The 17,921-nt window shown below is 35.6% G+C and overlaps 1 protein-coding gene across 8 annotated transcripts in view; it reads left to right on the forward strand.

Annotated features, from left to right (window-relative positions):
* SGCE (sarcoglycan epsilon) overlaps positions 1-17,921 on the forward strand; it is a 33,608-nt gene that overhangs the window by 4,245 nt on the left and 11,442 nt on the right. For 4 of the 8 annotated variants that reach the window (XM_051802616.1, XM_051802615.1, XM_051802618.1 and 1 more), the window contains exons 2-7: positions 4,600-4,704; positions 8,559-8,681; positions 11,237-11,394; positions 14,273-14,345; positions 15,160-15,358; positions 17,006-17,168. In XM_051802616.1, coding sequence (XP_051658576.1) covers positions 4,600-4,704; positions 8,559-8,681; positions 11,237-11,394; positions 14,273-14,345; positions 15,160-15,358; positions 17,006-17,168 — 821 coding nt within the window. Of the gene's footprint in view, positions 1-3,887; positions 4,705-8,558; positions 8,682-11,236; positions 11,395-14,272; positions 14,346-15,159; positions 15,359-17,005; positions 17,169-17,921 lie in introns of those variants that run through there. The other 4 variants (XM_051802622.1, XM_051802620.1, XM_051802621.1 and 1 more) reach the window with 3 other exon arrangements.

Consider the following 17,921-nt stretch of genomic DNA (forward strand, 5'->3'; position numbering starts at 1 on the left):
TGGAATAGCAGGCTTACAGGGTTGCTTGGTCATACCTCATGGTTACACCGTGGGCCTCGGGCAGGAACCACAGGAACTGACAGTGTTTTCCTCACCTTCATGGAAATGCTAACTCAATTCGGTTCTCTTGTCAGGCCTGCAGTAGGAAGGAGAATGCTGGTGGGTAAATGCTTTTATTAGTAAATAATGAGGTTTTTGTTCTCTCAGTATTTAATTTGCAGCGTTCCCAAGAATGCAAGTGCTGAAGTTTCACAGTGAGACTGGCAAAATGCTTTATTCAGTTACTTTTCTTGAATGATTTTGGAGAAATGTTCAGATGTTACAGTAATCAATGAATAGCACAGGAACAGGTAGAAAACCATTGCCTACTGAACAAAGATAGTATAGAGCTGAGAAACATTTCTGGTGTTGATTTGGACTTTTACAGGGTTCAAATAAATGGAGTGCAGAGGAACCTGAACAATCCGCAGCAGAGAACTAACACAAATTAATTCTTATTTCTTATGTAGTAGCTGTCATTGAAGAGGATTTTATCTGTTAGAAAATATCCACTCTCAATGTGAATTTCCACTGAGAATCCACTTTCATTCATAGTAAGTTTCTCCCATGTACTGTGTATTAGGTAAAAGGAAGGTGCATGGAGGTTGGAAGAGGAGGGAGAGTAAGTAGGTGGTGCTGCAACTTCGTGCCTCCTGTGATGGACAGTGTGACCTACTGGGCAAATATCTCAGTGTGGACACCAGTGGATCCTCATGAACTGCCTGGGTACAGGCTCTGATTTGAAGTGTGGGCCAAACACCTCAATGCAGAGAGTTCCCTCTTTACAGATGTTTTGTTTCAACTCGGAGGTGCCAGTTTCTGATTGTTCTGCTCCACAGTTCTTGGCAGCCCATCAGAAATCTGCACTGTGTATGGACCTGTGCTTCCAGCTCAGGATGCAGGAAGGAAGACTGAGCCAGGTGGGATATGCACTAGAGGAGTACAAGGGTAGTTTTTTGGAGCAGAGTTCTGCTGTAAAAGAGTAAGGGGCAGTGTAAGCATGGCCTGAGGTCCTCGTCTGTGGCATGAAAGTAGCAAGCACAGGTTTATGTCAGGTCCCAGGTGAAGGCAGAGGTGTAGGAGAGAAGGAAAGAGCCAGCTTTTGAGAGCTGGAGCTGCATGCTACTTTAATAGTGGGAGAGATGGACTTGAGATCCTACTTCAAAGAAGCAGTTAGAGGATAGGTTAGGGTGTAGGATGCTGTGTGGATGTCAGAGTGCAGTAAAGGAATGGGGAAGGTGAAGTTGGTCCATGATACTTAGGTCCTTTTTTGCTTGTTAGCTGGGCAGAAATTGTTGCGGGTATCTTCTCTGTTAAATACTCTGTTGGTAAATAGTAATACTTAAAATCTTTGCGTAAATCATATGCAAATAAAATTAAAGAAAGGGAAAAGTAGTATAAAGTAATATACTTTATATAATACTATAATTTATAGTTATAAATTGATGCAATTATAATTAAAAAAGTAAAATAAAATTAAAATATTAATTACAAAAAAATATAATTGAAGTAAAGAAAAATGAAAACACTGTGATGTGCTTCACCTGGGCTTGTTTGAGTACCAGGCACAGAGTTATTCCTGCTGTTAGAGACCGTGGTGTGTTCTCCAGCAACTGTGGCAATGTGTGCAACAAACCGAAAAGCCTGACACTATTAACATTTTTTTAGGAGTGAGTACAAGGCTGATTAAATTAATTCTAAACTATCTCTTTGATAAAATGCATGGTTTGAATCCCTGCATTCTGTAGTATAAGGCCTCTTTTGTCATCCTTTAATCACATTCAGATCTTCCCAGAGCCTTCGTGATGTTGTCACTGTGCTTCTTGAAGGCTCTGCTAGACAGAGTATTTGAACAGTGATCATATCTGTGTCAAGTACAAAAATAAAATCTCCCTGTTCCTCCTTGATGTTGCTGTTTACACGTCAGCTGTTCTAACCAGTCTTCTGCTGAAAGCCTCTGTTCAACCAGTTACTTCCTGACTTACATTTCTGGGTTGTTATCAAAGTTGAGCATCCCTGAATTGCGTGCTCTGTGGTGTGCATGGCATGCTGCTGCCTTTGTTCTTGGTGTGCAGTTACATTTTGTTTTATTGAAGTGCACATCACTGATCACCTTTTTACCAGAGAATGCAGACTGTTCTCTGTTAGGAGCATGTCATCTCTATTATATGTCAGCCTCCTAGCCTTTGTTTTTATCTGGAAATTCTGTTCATTGTATTTTATACATTTAAGTCATTCTCTCTCCCCCCCACTCCAGTTGCATAAGGCTAATGCCAGACCCTTGTGAGGCCCACTAGAAATCTCATATAACAAATAAACTTTTTAGTAGCTGTGTTCTCTTGCTTCTCACACCTGTCATTTGAAATGAAATAGGTGGTGATATATGTGCAAATACCACATCGTAAACTGGCACACTGATTTGAAAACAGGCACACTGGCTGCTTTTCCAGTTCCCCTGTAAAATGCAGCATGACATGGAGAAGTAAACAGGTAACTTCTTCAATCCCCACAGGTAAACACAGCACAACTTCTGAACCCAAATCAAAGACACTTACCAATCATTTATGTTTAAAAATACACGTGGAACTTGTCTTTCTTCTTTTTTTTCAATTCCATTTACATATGCTAAAATTATTTTAGTATCTACTTTCTCAATCAAAATGTTAGGTGATTAGCTGCATAGCTAAGTGTAACCTGTCAGTATTGCTATCTTTATCAGGAAAAACTTGTGGGCTCGTCAAAAGTGGGATAATATCCTTAATAAGGATGGTGATAAGTATAATACTTTTGACAAGGACTGTGATAGCTATGATACTATTTTTTCATTTAGTAATTCAGTCACCTAATTTTGTATTAGTTGTTTTGTCTGGTATTGGTGCTGATTTGTAGCTAATTGCTCAGCTCATCCTGTTGAAATATTGGAACAAGTTTGTTTTACCTTTTTTGGAATTTCTTGAGCATTTCAAGAATTACTAACATTTACACTGAAGGTCTTATGCAGTATTGAATTTCATAATCCCTAGGATGATATTATATTAAGATTTTCAATATATGTGGATCAGTTCAGTAGAGAAGAAGTTATCTGTCTTGCCAGACATATGTAAACCAGTGGACATAAATAATAGTTTTTTGTTAAATCAGATCCTTTATGTATATTAAAAATCTAAAGAAATTTAACAGAAATGTATAATTTAGAAATGTTATTGTGTTGGTATGTTAATTATTGCATTAATTAAATTATTAAATTTAGTAAATAAATGAAATTAAAAATTCATTAAAAATGCATTATTTTTTTTATTACACTTCATCCTCAGTTCAGTTTTTGGTGTTTTGTGTAACTTATCATTAATAAGTCTGTCTTACATGCATAGATTAAGTATTGTGTATCTTCATTACTGCTTAAGCTGGATCTGTTTGGCTTCCTAAATTCTGTTTGGAGAATGCAATATCACTAATGTCATAGCTGACTGGTGTAGCAGGTCAGAAGTTTCCACAGATGTTTAAGCTTCTAGTGTAAATGATATTCACATACTTGGAGTATTTGCCAAGAAGTGTTCATTTCTTCCTGTAAACCAGTGTGTCTGTACACAAGTACTGCTACTTGATGTTTCTGGTATTGCTGTTTTTACAAGGAAATTAGGATGCTAATCCAATAACATCTTTGAACTGGGGTTTGACATGAGTTCTCACTCCCAAAATATTTGAAAATAAAGACTACTTATTATGGCTACTTTCCCTTTCCTGACTGCATTTCTTTCCCTCTGCATTTTCAGTTGGCTTGTAACTGTACAAAGAGCTGATATATCCATTATTCATCACAGAATAACAGAAACAAAAAAGTGGGAAGTGAGAAGGGAGCTTTCTCAGGCAGTTCTGCTACTGGCGAAATGGAGTCTTTTTGTCAGCTCCACAGCTGCTTGTTTTCTCCTGTAATCATTTGCTCCTCACCACATTCAAAACTTCTTCCTCCTTCAGCAGCACAGATCCAGCTGATTTCAGGCTGTGTCCTTGCTGTATGGCATATAGACAACCATTTTTAATGGGTCCTTTTTTCAAAATTGGTTATTGGTTATGCCTGCAAGGCAAGGCAATCAGCCCCATGTGTCTTTTGTATAAACATTGTTATACAAGCAAAGCTGTGCTCTTGGTTATATTACTTTCCCTTCTTTGGCCAAAATATACTGTGCTGGTGAAAGTTACTTTATATATGTTTTTACCTCTATGTGAGATTTTGCCAGTGCAAATACATTTACCAGAGAATGCTCTTTGTCATCTTTATTATTAGTACAATTATGTCAGCAGAAGCGTCTGCAGAGGTTTAGGCATTTAGTGTAAACTTAGCTTATTTGGAAAAATAGGTGTCAAAAAGGTGACTGTCAGAAAGATTATTATATGTTTATATATTCAAATCAAACGCCACCATTTTTTTTAACCTGTGGTTCCTAAACTCTGACTAAAACCAAAACGTGGTTTAGAAGGCATCTGATCCCATCTGATCAGATTGTTTATGGAATTCTGTTGATCTAATTTTTTTTTTTGCATTTGTTTTATTCTGAAAAGCTTTTTTGCTAAGCTCTGCTGATGGCAATAATGGAACTGTTAACTGGACGACTAAGCGAGCCCACAGTTATATTATCAGCAGAATAAAGGCTGTTCAGAAGAATGGTGAGTTTAGGTTGAAAATTTAAATCCCATGTTGGTTCAGTCAAACCTGCTTTTAATATTACTCTTGTTTATTCAGTCATGTCCGTGTTTTAGGAATAGGGTGCTGGTTTAAGGTAAGTAGCTTGGAAAACTTAACATTTCCTCAATCTTCAAACATTCACAAACCTGTGTGTCCTTGTGAGTCTTCTCTGACTTTTCCTATTCCTGTAGCTTTGCTTGAAATAATGGCAATGTGTATATCTAATACTGCACATTTTCTTATCATGGCTGGTTGCTTGGAGATACCTCTGCAGTTTGCTTAATACAATAACTTTTCTGTAACAATTTAAAAAAATCTTCTCACATATAAATGTAAAAGATTTTACTGTCATTTATGCAAGTACACATGGAATATTGTAGCTGTTGCATGCTAGCTGAGAAAAAGCTTTGCACTGGTTGCCCATCCAGACAGACAGTCTGAATTGCCCTCCAGATCAAGTTATTTCTGGGATTATGCTTCATCTGCTAAATATCAATGGGGAGAGGACCCATCGAAATTCCCAGAAAAAAAATTCCAGATGGATTTTTTTCTGAAGATCATCCAGATACAGGCTTCAACCAACATGGTGAACCTTCTGAAATTTCTGGAGATGGGGGGTTTTTATATCTGATAACAGGCTCTGGGATGCAGGCTGTTATAATCCTGGCTGAAGTCCTGGCTGTGCCCATGTTCAAGACCAACAAAAAAACCCTTGAGATCTACGGAAAGGCCTCCAAAGGGATCTGGAAACAAGAAAGAAGAAAGTGCTGTCAATGTAGCTGATACTGTCTTTTTTTTTAGCAGGGATCTGATGTGATCCTATGTAGTGGAGATTTTCAATTTCCCATATTAGTTTTACAGAAGCCTTTCACAATCTCATTGAGATTTTTGTCTACCACAGGGAATTTGCCCAGGCAATTCACAGCTGGCAGTCTGCTGTATTAGATTAGCATCTAGAAGTTGTTAAGCATAATCACTTTCATCCCGAGATCACCTAAGATGATTACACATTCATCTCCATTCTCAGGAAGTCTTATGAAAAGACTTGTGAAGAAAATAGCATTTCACTTGTTTCATTATTGAAAAGCTGGAGTGATAGAGGTAGTGGGCTGAAGACTCATCATTTTCCTTCTAATTTTGAAGAAACTTCGTAGGGGAAAAAGAAGAGGGCTTCTCTTACAAGGGGAGCAAGAACTTTTGAATTCTTAATCTCTATACTTGTGTCATTACAATGTGTTTGTCATTCCAAGATAAAATAGATCTGTGGGTTTTTCTCTTCTGAGAGATGTTTCTAGAATTCCACCAAGATCAGTGTTTTATATCTGCATCAAATCCTTATTGTCATACTTACTTCAGCAGCTGGGGATGTTTCATTGCTAGGGATGGGCAGGTGTTTATTGGTGGCAATAGGTTTCCTATAACAGACGAAATAAATGTTATATGGGGTTTTCCAGTAACTGCTATTATCCTTCTTTTTTTTTTTGAAACTATTCATCATGGAGAAACTTATGCTTGTGGTACATTACTTTTTCACTGTTCTTCCTGTTTGAAATGGATTTTCATTGTTGAGGCAAAGCATCAGAAATGGAAAAATAGATTTTTCTAGGTATGTGATGCATTGTCAACCAGCCACCATGTTTTTGTCAGCTTTTCTGCTCTATTATTGTTATTGTACTTTTTCAGCTTTTCTTGAAAATATGTTAAAGGAAATTAATTAGTTTCCTTCTGTTTTTACAGCTCATTCACAGAATTGAATGCAAAGGTTTTTTTGGATCATCATTTACTAATTTTAAGTAAATAAATCAAAGAGCAATGTTACTGTACTTAAGTTTATGTAATGAAAATTACAGTAACTGGTTTATTAACCACACAGAATTGTAATAAATTTAAATTTCAGGATTGTTTTAATTTTATCACTAAGATAAAATTATTAGAAAAATATTCTGTTCAGAACTGTGTTAAAAGCAGTTTTCAAAAATGGGAAAAAGCAAATGCTGTGAAATTTGATGACTAATATATCCAGAACTTGAGACTATTAATTCTGCAATATTAAGCTTGAAGAGTGGGAAGTACGTAACTAAATGTGGAGGTCTACATTACAGATGTCTGCATCTCCTCTCAGGTGCCTCTGCAGTCCATGGAGATCTAGTCACCATAGCCTGGAATATAGGACATGATTAATCTCATTTTACAAGAGAAATCAAATTAATCAACCCCGAGAAGCGTCTGTGTCTTCTCCACTGACTATAAAAGGAGCCTGACTAACTCAGTGGTGGATGTTTTTTCTGTAGGCATCTAAAATTAGGTGAGATAGATTCCATACAGAGTACGTGGTGAGAGGGCTAGAATGCCTGTGATTAATGCCTAATTAGCAGTGTCTTTTTAAGCAAATCTCCAGTAAGAAGGTTGATATAAGGCTGGGGAAATTATACTAGGATTAAAAAATTACACCAGCATGAAAAAATTACATGAGCTTGGTCCATATTTCAAATATGTCGTGCTTATTGATCAAAGTGTTGCAATTAGCCCTTTATCTTCTAGAACCTAGGAGTTTGTTCCTAGGAGTTTGTTACAATGACTCTGAAGACTCTTTTGGAGTCACTCTTCCCAGTGACAGCATCTCCATGCTGTATGGCCTATAGTCTTTGTTCAGACATGTAATTTCTCATAAAGTTTCTTTCAATTCAGCAAGCAAGGCAGGTAGCTGTGTGTGTCTATCTGTGACTTACCATCTTTATTTACCACTTTTGTGATCCTCATGTCCCTGACAAAATTTATTAGCAATGATCGATTCTTTCAGGGCATTGACGTAAAATTCAATAGTAATAAAAATATTAATATTATATCTTATTAAGATACTATGAGAAACACCTATTAGATCAGTACTCTCCATTTATACTTAAATTTTGAAACTTGTCATTAAAGTGGTTTCTTATCCAATTTATCATAATAATTTCTTTTTTCTTCTAATTCATTAAAATTTGTATGTAGTACAGCCTTGAATATGTTATACCTAAAAAAAGATATGCCTTTATCAACTAATTTTGTACTAAACAAAAAAATAACATATTGCTTTTACATATTCTGGTTGTTCTTAATTAATTTCCCTTTAGACTTTTAATTCTTACTCTTGTAAAACAGGGCTTCATTTTTTTTTGTTTGGAATTAGTTTCATCTGACTGGCCTATAATTATCCATGTCCTTCTGTTTTATCCTTCAATACAAGCACAATGTCTTCACTAATGAACTCTCTAACCAAAATTTTAGATGTATGTTATCTGAACCTGCTGGTCTGAGAAATTCTGCCTTTAAGAACTCAGAGAAGTCAGCTGAAGTGAATTGCTTTGTTCTTTTCTGCATAAGAACTGAAAAATCTGCTGTTTCCAGTCAGTGGGGAATCAGTACCATGAATTGCTAAGGTTTCTCTGTATTCCTCGTGTTCCTTTTTTATGTAAAAACCAAGGAAACATGATTGTGTCATAATTTAATGTATTTTTATTCATGTAATACCACAAATAAATGAACTATAAAATTACAGTAGCCTTCCTCTTTTTTATAACAATAAAATTTAAGAGCTTGTATAACTTCTGAAATCTTAACATAGACAGGTTTATTTACTGCAGTCTTGGAAAGGATCCTGTTGGGCAAAGAAAAGGTTTGCCCTGCATTCTGTTCTTCAATCTCTGTAACCTTTTAAAAAACTAATAAACAGGTATCTAATATTTGTTGCTTTCCTTTCCCGATGCCCGCATTGCTGTTGAAATGCATGGACTTCCCTATAGCATGTCTCATTTTTGCCTTTTTTCTGTCTCTTATCTCTCCTTCTGCTTTTCAGTGTACACGATTCTGTCTAGGGTGCACTCTGATCGGAATGTATACCCTTCTGCTGGAGTCCTGTTTGTTCATGTTTTGGAGAGAGAGTACTTTAAGGGGGAATTTCCTCCTTACCCAAAGCCTGGTATGGGATGCTAAGATCTTCCATATTATATACAAATGTAGAAAAATTACTGTTTTAAGACATTGAAGTCTACTTAGTGTACCTTAGAGTTCAACATATAACATAAAAAGGACAGGTTTTAGTTTCTATTGAAATATATTCAAATTAAATAAAATATGTGGTCTTACACTTCTAAAATATTCTGGTTTGTGATAATTTGTGAAAAGATGCATATAACTGTGTGTTGTGAAAAAATGTAGTTAATTTGGAAGGCGTAATCATACATTATATATATATATATATATATATATATATATATATATATGATATTAGGAAGTGTTCCTGTTATTCACTTTTGCATTAAATATGAAATTGTGGACGTTTAATAATTATGTTGTTAAAATTGCCCTTTAGCTGATCACTGTCTCAGACATAGTATCCGTTAGTCTATATGAAGGAGGACTTTGAAAGCATATAGTAAACATGAGACAAAATAGGAGATTAAAGCAAATGTGAGACTACATAGTAATGTTTTCTTTAATTTAAAACAAATATTCCTTTGGATTCAGCCTTTTTCCTACATTTAGAAACATTTTAATGTTAGTAAGCATTTGTTTTTAGAGAAGGACCTGTGATTTCTTAAGTATGGTATTTTGGTGTACACCAAAGCTAAAAGATTGATCATTGGCAGGTTAGAATATGTGTAAGCAATCTGGAGGGTGGGAAGAGAAAGAGAAACCATTCAGCCCTACATGTTTATCTACAATAAAAAGGTATAATAAATATATAAATATATCCAATTTAGGTAAATGTGGCTACCATATTTTCCTATAAAATATGAAAAACATGTAGTACCTGTACAGTGCACACATAATCAAAACCTGTTTCATTAATAAGCTCTTGAATTGATTTGAGAGTGCTGTTATCAAGACTCACTTTAAAGAAAAAATAAGCTTCTGTTAGCATTGCTTAAATTTTGTCATAAGTAAACCCAAATGTTTTAAAAATTTCTTCTCTTTGAAAAATTGATGTTTTTTCTGACATGAATACCTGAGTCTTCATTTATGTCATGGTGACTGGCAGAGTGAAGTTTGCCTCTGTCCCAGTTTCCTCCCAGATTTGGCAAACAGATGGAAGGAACCTGGAAATTTTACTAATGATGGATTGTCCTTACAGCTGCAACCTCTCTCAACATTCCTGGCAATAGGAATCTGATTTCAGATCCTACTGAAATTGCTGTCCCCATAGATGATTGTGATCATATCAGAAATTCACTGTAAGGCCAGATGTTACCATGGTCCTTTTATTTTTGTCTGCTGGATAATTAGCATAATTCCTTGATGAAGGAAGGGCTAACCAGAATGTCTCCCAGGTGGCTTTCAGAATTTTCCCTGAATTATTTGTGATGCTGGGAATTTTGTTATGAATGTGATAGATTAGGTTACTGAGATGTCCTGAGAGAATTGCGAGGGAAGTTGTGTTACACACCCGAGTGCTGGTTTGGTCTGGTTCTGGTTAATTTTACTCATGACCAGATGTGTAAATGTGTACCTGAAGACTAACCTGGCAAGAGGTCTCAGTCTTTTTGTTCCTCTCTGGAGGAGATGACAGCTGTTCATTCCTCAGTGGGCTCAGTTTCTGCCTTCTGTGCCAGCCTGCCTGTTTTCTTCTCTCAACATTTGTCCTAAAGTGCCTGCTGTTGCCATCTGAAAGCTGAGTTGGAGCATGAGGCAGAGGTGTCTGCAGGCTCATAAGGGATTTGACTGGATTCTGTGCCTCAGCTGGATGCTGCCTCAGCAGTGGGGATCTGGTAGAGTTCAGCCATGCTTGATTTCATTTACAAAAGCTAAAATAAACAAGTCAGACTCAGGCATTTTTAAGAGTATCAATGAGAACCACAAGAATGGAAGTAGTGGTTTGACTTGAGGGACTTTTACAGATTGCAGCTGGACCATTGTATTTAGTAGCCATCAGTGGATCCATTTCACAGGAATGTCTGGCCCTTCTTTGAATCAATGTGTTTGCTGAAGAAAAATGACTGCCAGGCTGTAGGTGCTGAAGACGCGTGTGTGTGTCCTGATGCTAACAGAAGCTTTCAGGCATTGGTGATTACACAGCCACTCTTTACAGTAAGCCCTCCCTGGTACATTGAGTACCTGGAGCCATCATTAAAAACATAAAAGAAACTTGGGACAGGGAGAGAATTAAAGGACTGAAACCTTTGTGCTTTTGTCTGTGAGGAGGTGAGATGCTTCAGTTCTATGTGGAACTGAGCTCTAAAAATCAAACCCGCTAGTTACTGAACATGCACTCAGTTGGCCAGGACTGTAGGAAGTGCCAGTATATTATCTCTGCAGTTGGTTACACTTTTCATGTGTGAATTTCTTAATACTTAAAAGTGCTAAGTTGGAGTTCACATACTTCTGATATAGTAAAGGTTAGCAATTTTTTTTTTCATTTTGGAAAGGTTCAGAAAACATAACTGGCAGCCAGAATAAGACTTTCTAGTGGAAACATCAAAATCAAAGCATATAGCATTTTCTTGTAAATATTCTAATATAATTTTTCTTATCTAGGTGAAATAAGTAATGATCCTATAACATTTAATACCAATTTAATGGGTTACCCTGACAGACCTGGATGGCTCCGCTATATACAAAGGACACCATACAGTGATGGAGTGCTGTATGGCTCACCAACTGTAGAAAATGTGGGCAAACCAACCATCATTGAGGTATTTTCTTTCAAATGTTCAAAAAGTTTTAGAGTGTAGTATTCAGAACTGTCAACAAATATTGCCCCTTATTTTTGAAAAGTTAATTACAATAGTTATATAAAAGATTGTAAGGCAGGGACAGACTTGTGACATTAACATTTTCTCTTGGGTACCATTTTATCCTCTTTTGAGAGAAAGACAGATTGTATGACATTTTATAGTTTACTTTTAAGGTGTAACAAATAAGTAGCAATAACTAGTTAAGCTTAATACTTCTACATGCAATACTTTTTGATTTTTGTCTTTTTTAACTTTCCAAGAGGCATTCAGTTAATGATGACTATATAAAAATTTTATTTAAAATACAGGACAAAAAATCTTAGTAAACAACTGTAATTGAAGAATAACTGAATTCTGAACTTTGTAACATTCAACCTAAATGTGGGACAGACTTCTCCCCACTGGAAAATAGGTTTGAGTCAATAAACAGTTGTGGGGCTTTATGTTAGTTTTGGTTTGTTGGGGTTTTTTAATTCCTTTTCATCAAGTATTCCCTTGTTTATTATTCATGTTTATTGTTATATTTTAGTTAGCACTTACATGTATGTAATTCTGTTCATTAAAGTGTTAACCATGACAAAACTTTATTTTTGACAGTTAGCTATCCAAATGTTTAAAAGTGCTACTTATTCATTGAGCAGCAATTGAAAGGGAAAAAGGAGTATGTTTTCTGCCATGTATTTCATAGACAGCAGACTGAATCAGGCACTGTGTGGTTCACAGTGTTTAAGAAATCTGCACATTATCTTGCTCCAGCCATTTTGCTGCAGCACTAGTACATTTGTCTTAGACCCTTAATGGTGGTTTTTTTTCTAAATTGCATTTGATATAGTTTTTCTTCCTCAAGAATGGCACCTCTGGATGTTAAGTTATAATGTAGCTAATTTCACCCATGGTTAATTTTATATACATGATTCAGTTTTGATTTCAGCAGGACTAATGACATCTGAGAATTAATCATGTGCAGAAGCTCTTACAGACTCTGCTTAGCTTTCTGTAGAGGAAGCCATTATTTAAAATTGCCAGTTTTTAAATGGCATGTGCTTTTAGATTCTAGGATCTATATCAAGACCTCTGTTCTAAGCATGACCCCAAGCTTATATCTGAACTAAATGTTGCCTACCATACAAGTTAATTCTTTGCAGTCCTAGTGTCAGATGTGGCTTTTGAATAAATTCTATGGTATGTGAGGAGGGCAGATGGCATTTGATCTACTTCCTAGTGCCATCTGAGTGGTTGTATATTCCTGGCCTGAGTATAACTTCCATCGTGTCCTGAGGGGATGTCATGGGTAGGTCAATTAATTGGAGGAGACCTCATGATTAGAAGAGCCTAACATTATGCACAGCACTGCAGTACAGCAGGTAACATTCTTGAGCTCAGCTCCTATGAAAGCTGTGCAAAGACAGTTTGTGTTTGAATGAATATTCAGGACAGGGCAATCTCTGCTGCTGTTGCTATTCCTTGGTGCTGGGGCATGGCCACACTGGCAGCTCCCACTGCTGGAGTGCAGGCTCAAAGTGGGTACTGTTGTGCTCCTGTATAAAGCTTGTACAACCAGGGGATTTGTAACTTCTGTTACAACCCTTTGAAAAATTAACAGAATTGAGGATTGGAGAAATCTCAGAAATATATTTTCTGTTAATTTTGTAATGAAATTGTTACATACACAAGATCTAATTGTGTCAGGTAAGCTTTTCCTTCTCCACTTAAATGAACCTGCAGAAGATATTCCACAGCATTTTTCCTTTTCATTCAAATACGTTAAAAAAGTGCAACATCTGTTACTTTGTTTGTTTAACAGTCAATGTCACAATAGTTTGTAGCTGTTTGCTGAGAAGCAACATAGTTCTGTCACTATTGTCACTCCTCTGCCTCTCCTTTGTCTCTGAAATGAGTGAAATAAAGTCTAAAATTAGAAAGAAGATTAGTTTTTGTAAGTTTGTTTCATAAAAGATTTATCAACTTTCAGGGGGAAAAAGGTACAAAAAAAAGTACATATTTATACTGATATCCTGCCTCATTCAGTGTTTCTTATGAATGAGCACTTGATATAGTATAACTTTGGAGTACAGTCACCACTGGGAAGTAACCACTTGCACACATTTCAGGCATCCTAGATATTTAAAATTTAAGATTGGTATACTTGCATATTTTAATCATGAAGGTGTATGTTTCCAAAAATAAGATGCAAGAATGTTGCATCTACCCCCTAGTTTTCACTTCCCCTATAGTTACAGATTTCAAGATTTTTTTAAAACTACTTACGTTGGAGCAACATTTGTGAATCCATTAATGGAGTATGACTTTACTGGGTCTAGAGCTAAAACTAAACCCCTGTCTCAGAGATGAGAATCCCAACACTTTTTGCTTTAAAAAAAAAATCTCTGTCTAGTTTAGTTCTCTAGGAGCTATTAATGAATGTAGATCTTACAGTATTGATGGAGGGGTTTGGAGGCTGGATGGGAAAATGGTTGCTTATGGTTGTTCTTAAAGAAAACAGAAAAGAAAGAATACACGTGTGTGGTAGAACACTTCTGTCAGGGCCAAAATATTATTTTCACATACATTTCTTGGATAATTGTATTTGGCTACAGACTAGTCAAGAAAACTCTAGTATTCTGACTTGAAGGTAGTACTGCATTAAATAAATTGACCTTACCTTTCAAATTTTATTTTATATTAGCAAATGAATGTTCATACATTTCAAAATAAGGAGGCAAAGCATTTAAAAGGTGATAAGTGTTTCTGAATTACCAGTTTAATTTTCATGGATGTTTCATTTACCTGATTTTTATTTTTGCATTGTTTTGCAATCATTTCTTTTTCACTCCAGATCACTGCGTACAACAGGCGTACCTTTGAGACAGCAAGACATAATTTGATCATTAATATAATGTCAGCAGAAGGTATGTACAGAAAATAGCTTACTGTGTTTTGAACTGAATAAGCAAAGCCGTCTCATAAGCTTTGGTTTTTCAAGATAAAAAATACTGTAAAATAGTTGTCTGGTGTTCAAGCCAAATGCAGGGGCACAAGGGAGAAATAAGAGAATTTTTCCTGCTTTAATTCATTTTGTTAATTTAAGATGGATTATTTCTGTCATACAGGACTGTTTTTCCTCACTCGTAAAAAAAAGTTAGCTTTTTTGTTTTTAATTAAACTGGTTTTAATTTTAAATTTCTCCCTGTCTTTTCAAATGGACTTTACATTAAGGATTTCCCTCTCTTTCTGCATGTTGTTTAGTTTTCTTAGTTCTGCATGTGCCTTATGCAAAGAACACTTATGTAGGCAGATTCAGAAAAAAACAGGTTAAGGCATATATAGACATTTAGTCCTTAAAATTAGTTCTTTTCATCATATTTACCTATTTACATTATGGAGTGTTGTGGGTTGGAATCCATTGTTGCTGCAGATCAGTTTTGACCCCCAAATTAACATGAATGTAATTTTATCTGTTTCATGAGGTTTTACCAGGTGAGACTCTTTTCCTCCAGTCCTCTTCTCCAGTCCCAGTTGCTTTATAAATAACTGAAGATTTTCAGCTCGAGTAACAGCTAATGGTACTCACTATTGAATTAAATATAGTCACATTAGGTTCAAATGAACTAATTCAAATACAAGAATTTTGGAAAGCTGTATAATCTTAAAGTAGTATTACATTAATCATTACTTCAGATATTGGAGCCTTTGTTTAATGCAACACTCTTTCATCACAACTAGATTTTCCTTTACCATATCAAGCGGAATTCTTCATAAGGAATATGAATGTAGAAGAAATGTTAGCAAGTGAAGTTCTTGGTGACTTCCTCGGAGCAGTGAAAAATGTGTGGCAGCCAGAGCGCTTGAATGCTATAAACATCACTTCAGCCCTTGACAGGGGAGGGAGAGTTCCACTTCCTATTAATGACATGAAAGAGGGGTAAGCACATGTGTCAGTCGGTTGTTTTTGCTTTACACTTTGTTTTCTTACTGAAAAGCTTAATATTTTTCAGGTTTTCTAGAAATTTTGCAATTGCTGCTTTATATTTTGGAATTAGATATAATAAGTTTACTGGTGTTCTGAGCCCTAATTGTAGTACAGGTTTACTATGATAGATACCATTACAACAGGCAACAGCTCCTGTTTGATGTTACAGTCCAAGGAATACTAACAAATTCCATTAATTATGAACCAGTTGGTAGTAAATTGGCTTATTTTGTAATTCCAGTTTTACTTCTGAGCATTTGGCATGCTTTTCAAGTTTTTAATGGTTTCCAATTCATGAAACTCAGAATTTTGAAGCAAGATGTGATAGAGCTTAGGTTACAGGGACACTTAAATTTCTAAAAGCATTTAGCATGTAACAGTGTAATTTCTAGCTGTACTCTTACTTAATGTCAGTTAGTTATGTGATTCTGGAGCACTGTGGACTTTCTTCTGAAAGTCATAAGCTGAGGTATCTGGGGAGCTCAGGTCACTTACTGTAAACTTCAGGAATGCACTATTTCCAGTTCTGATTCGTAACCATAAATTCTGTTCTGAAATACTGTACTTCTCTTGGAAACTAATAAGGATTCAGTCTTTTCAAAGTATTTTCCAGGGTGAAAATAAAGATACCTGTTTATTTTTAGATAATTTAGATATTTTGGTGTCAAATAATATCCGAGAAAGGGCTGAAGGTTCAAAATCTGAGATGGGTGCAGAAAATCTTGTTTCAGAGCCTTTTTGTGTATCTGGAGGTTTTGAGCACATTTAAAGGAAGCAAGTCATTTCTGTATTAGCCAGAGTAATAGCAGAACCACTTAATACAAGTGGCTACACTTCAAATATTTAGTTAGATAATGCCTGATATACCAAGTGGCAACCAGGACCTAATTTCTGTTTCAGGGTCCATTGGTACATTATTACCCGGTTCAGCAGACTGTATTTTCCAGCAGCATTCTATATATCTAAATATGACAATTAGTGTAGTAGCTCTTATTTTATGTATGGTAATGCTAAATGAATTATTAAGTTTACATTCAGCTTTCAGTATTCTGAAGCAACTTTTGTTGGCAGAGCATAGCTACAGTATGGAATCTTTTAGGAAGAGCTGGGGATTTGGCAGATTCATATTAGTATTAGGTTTAGAAATAACTAGTCATTGTGAATTTAGTTTGAAAACATGAGAGGAAACTCTTCAGAAATACTATGATGAGCAAGACTAAAGATTTCCTTAAGATAAAATGACACTATTTTAATCCAATTTTCAAAAGTAGTACTGATTTACTTATATGAGGAACCTACACCTGGAGCTCTGTGACTGCATGGAAATTGACACTTCTGCTGGTAAGCAAATATTTCCATTATGTGGCAAAACAGAGTATGTTGTAATGTGCAGCTAGAAAAATCCTTTTGATTTCAGTCAGTTTTTCGTATGTTTAGATAAAGTACACTATGAAGAAAAATAATTTTTAAAAGTAATTTCAGTCTTTAAAGAACAGCTGAATGTTGCTGTAAACAGCAATAATGTTTGGAAGAGTATATAATTGTGCTTTGGGGATTTGTGAGACATCCTGCTGGTCTGTCACTCCTCTTTTTCTGCAGTGTGTATGTGATGGTTGGGGCAGATGTTCCATTCTCTTCCTGTTTACGAGAAGTGGAAAACCCACAAAATCAGCTGAGGTGCAGTCAAGAAATGGAACCTGTAATAACCTGTGATAAAAAATTTCGTACTCAATTTCATATTGACTGGTGTAAAATCTCTCTGGTGAGTTATTTTATTATTGCATTAAAATGATGTTTGTAGAAGTACAGGTGCAAGTTTGGCCAGCCTGGCCAGACAACTTTGCCAGTTACACTTTATTGTGACTGACTTTTTTTTCCATCTACCAGACATGCTTAAGGTTGTGAAAGGATTTTGCTATGTAGGCTAAATTCTATTAGGGGTGAGCCCAGTGAAACCACCATATTTGTTTTCACTAGCAGTGAATGCTATAAATGGCCAGAGAACTCCAGGCCTTACAGAACTAAAAGTAATGAGATAATTATTTAGGTACATGTAATTCATTAATTTAGAATGCTAATACTACTAGTTACACTTGCTTTCCTAAAAAAAACTGTGTGTCTATATATATGTATGTTTTCTCAGATATTGATTCTACAGCACTGAACAGTTAAATAGCATTTTTATACTGTTAAAAAACTGTTTCTGGAAATTGTCTACAACATATTTCATGTTAAAAATGAAATGAAAAGAAAATAATGTTGATGAAGTAAATGAAAATAAATGGGAACATTTTTCTCAAACACAAGAAAAATGATAACCAAACAGTAGACTATTTGCCATGGAAGGAGTATAACTCCTAAAGAGGCTTTTTAAGATTATTATTTTTTAGTTCCAGTAAGGAAAATCAAGAAATAATACAGTATTGGAAGAGAATGTTGCAAAGTTTGAACAATGATGGTGAAGGTACATAAAGTAAACTTAGATAATTGTTGAGCTGCTTCATACATTACTGAG

This window comes from Manacus candei, unplaced genomic scaffold, assembly GCF_025592945.1.
Source record: "Manacus candei isolate 608988 ecotype Guabito, Panama unplaced genomic scaffold, ASM2559294v1 h1tg000056l, whole genome shotgun sequence".
NCBI lineage: Eukaryota > Metazoa > Chordata > Aves > Passeriformes > Pipridae > Manacus > Manacus candei.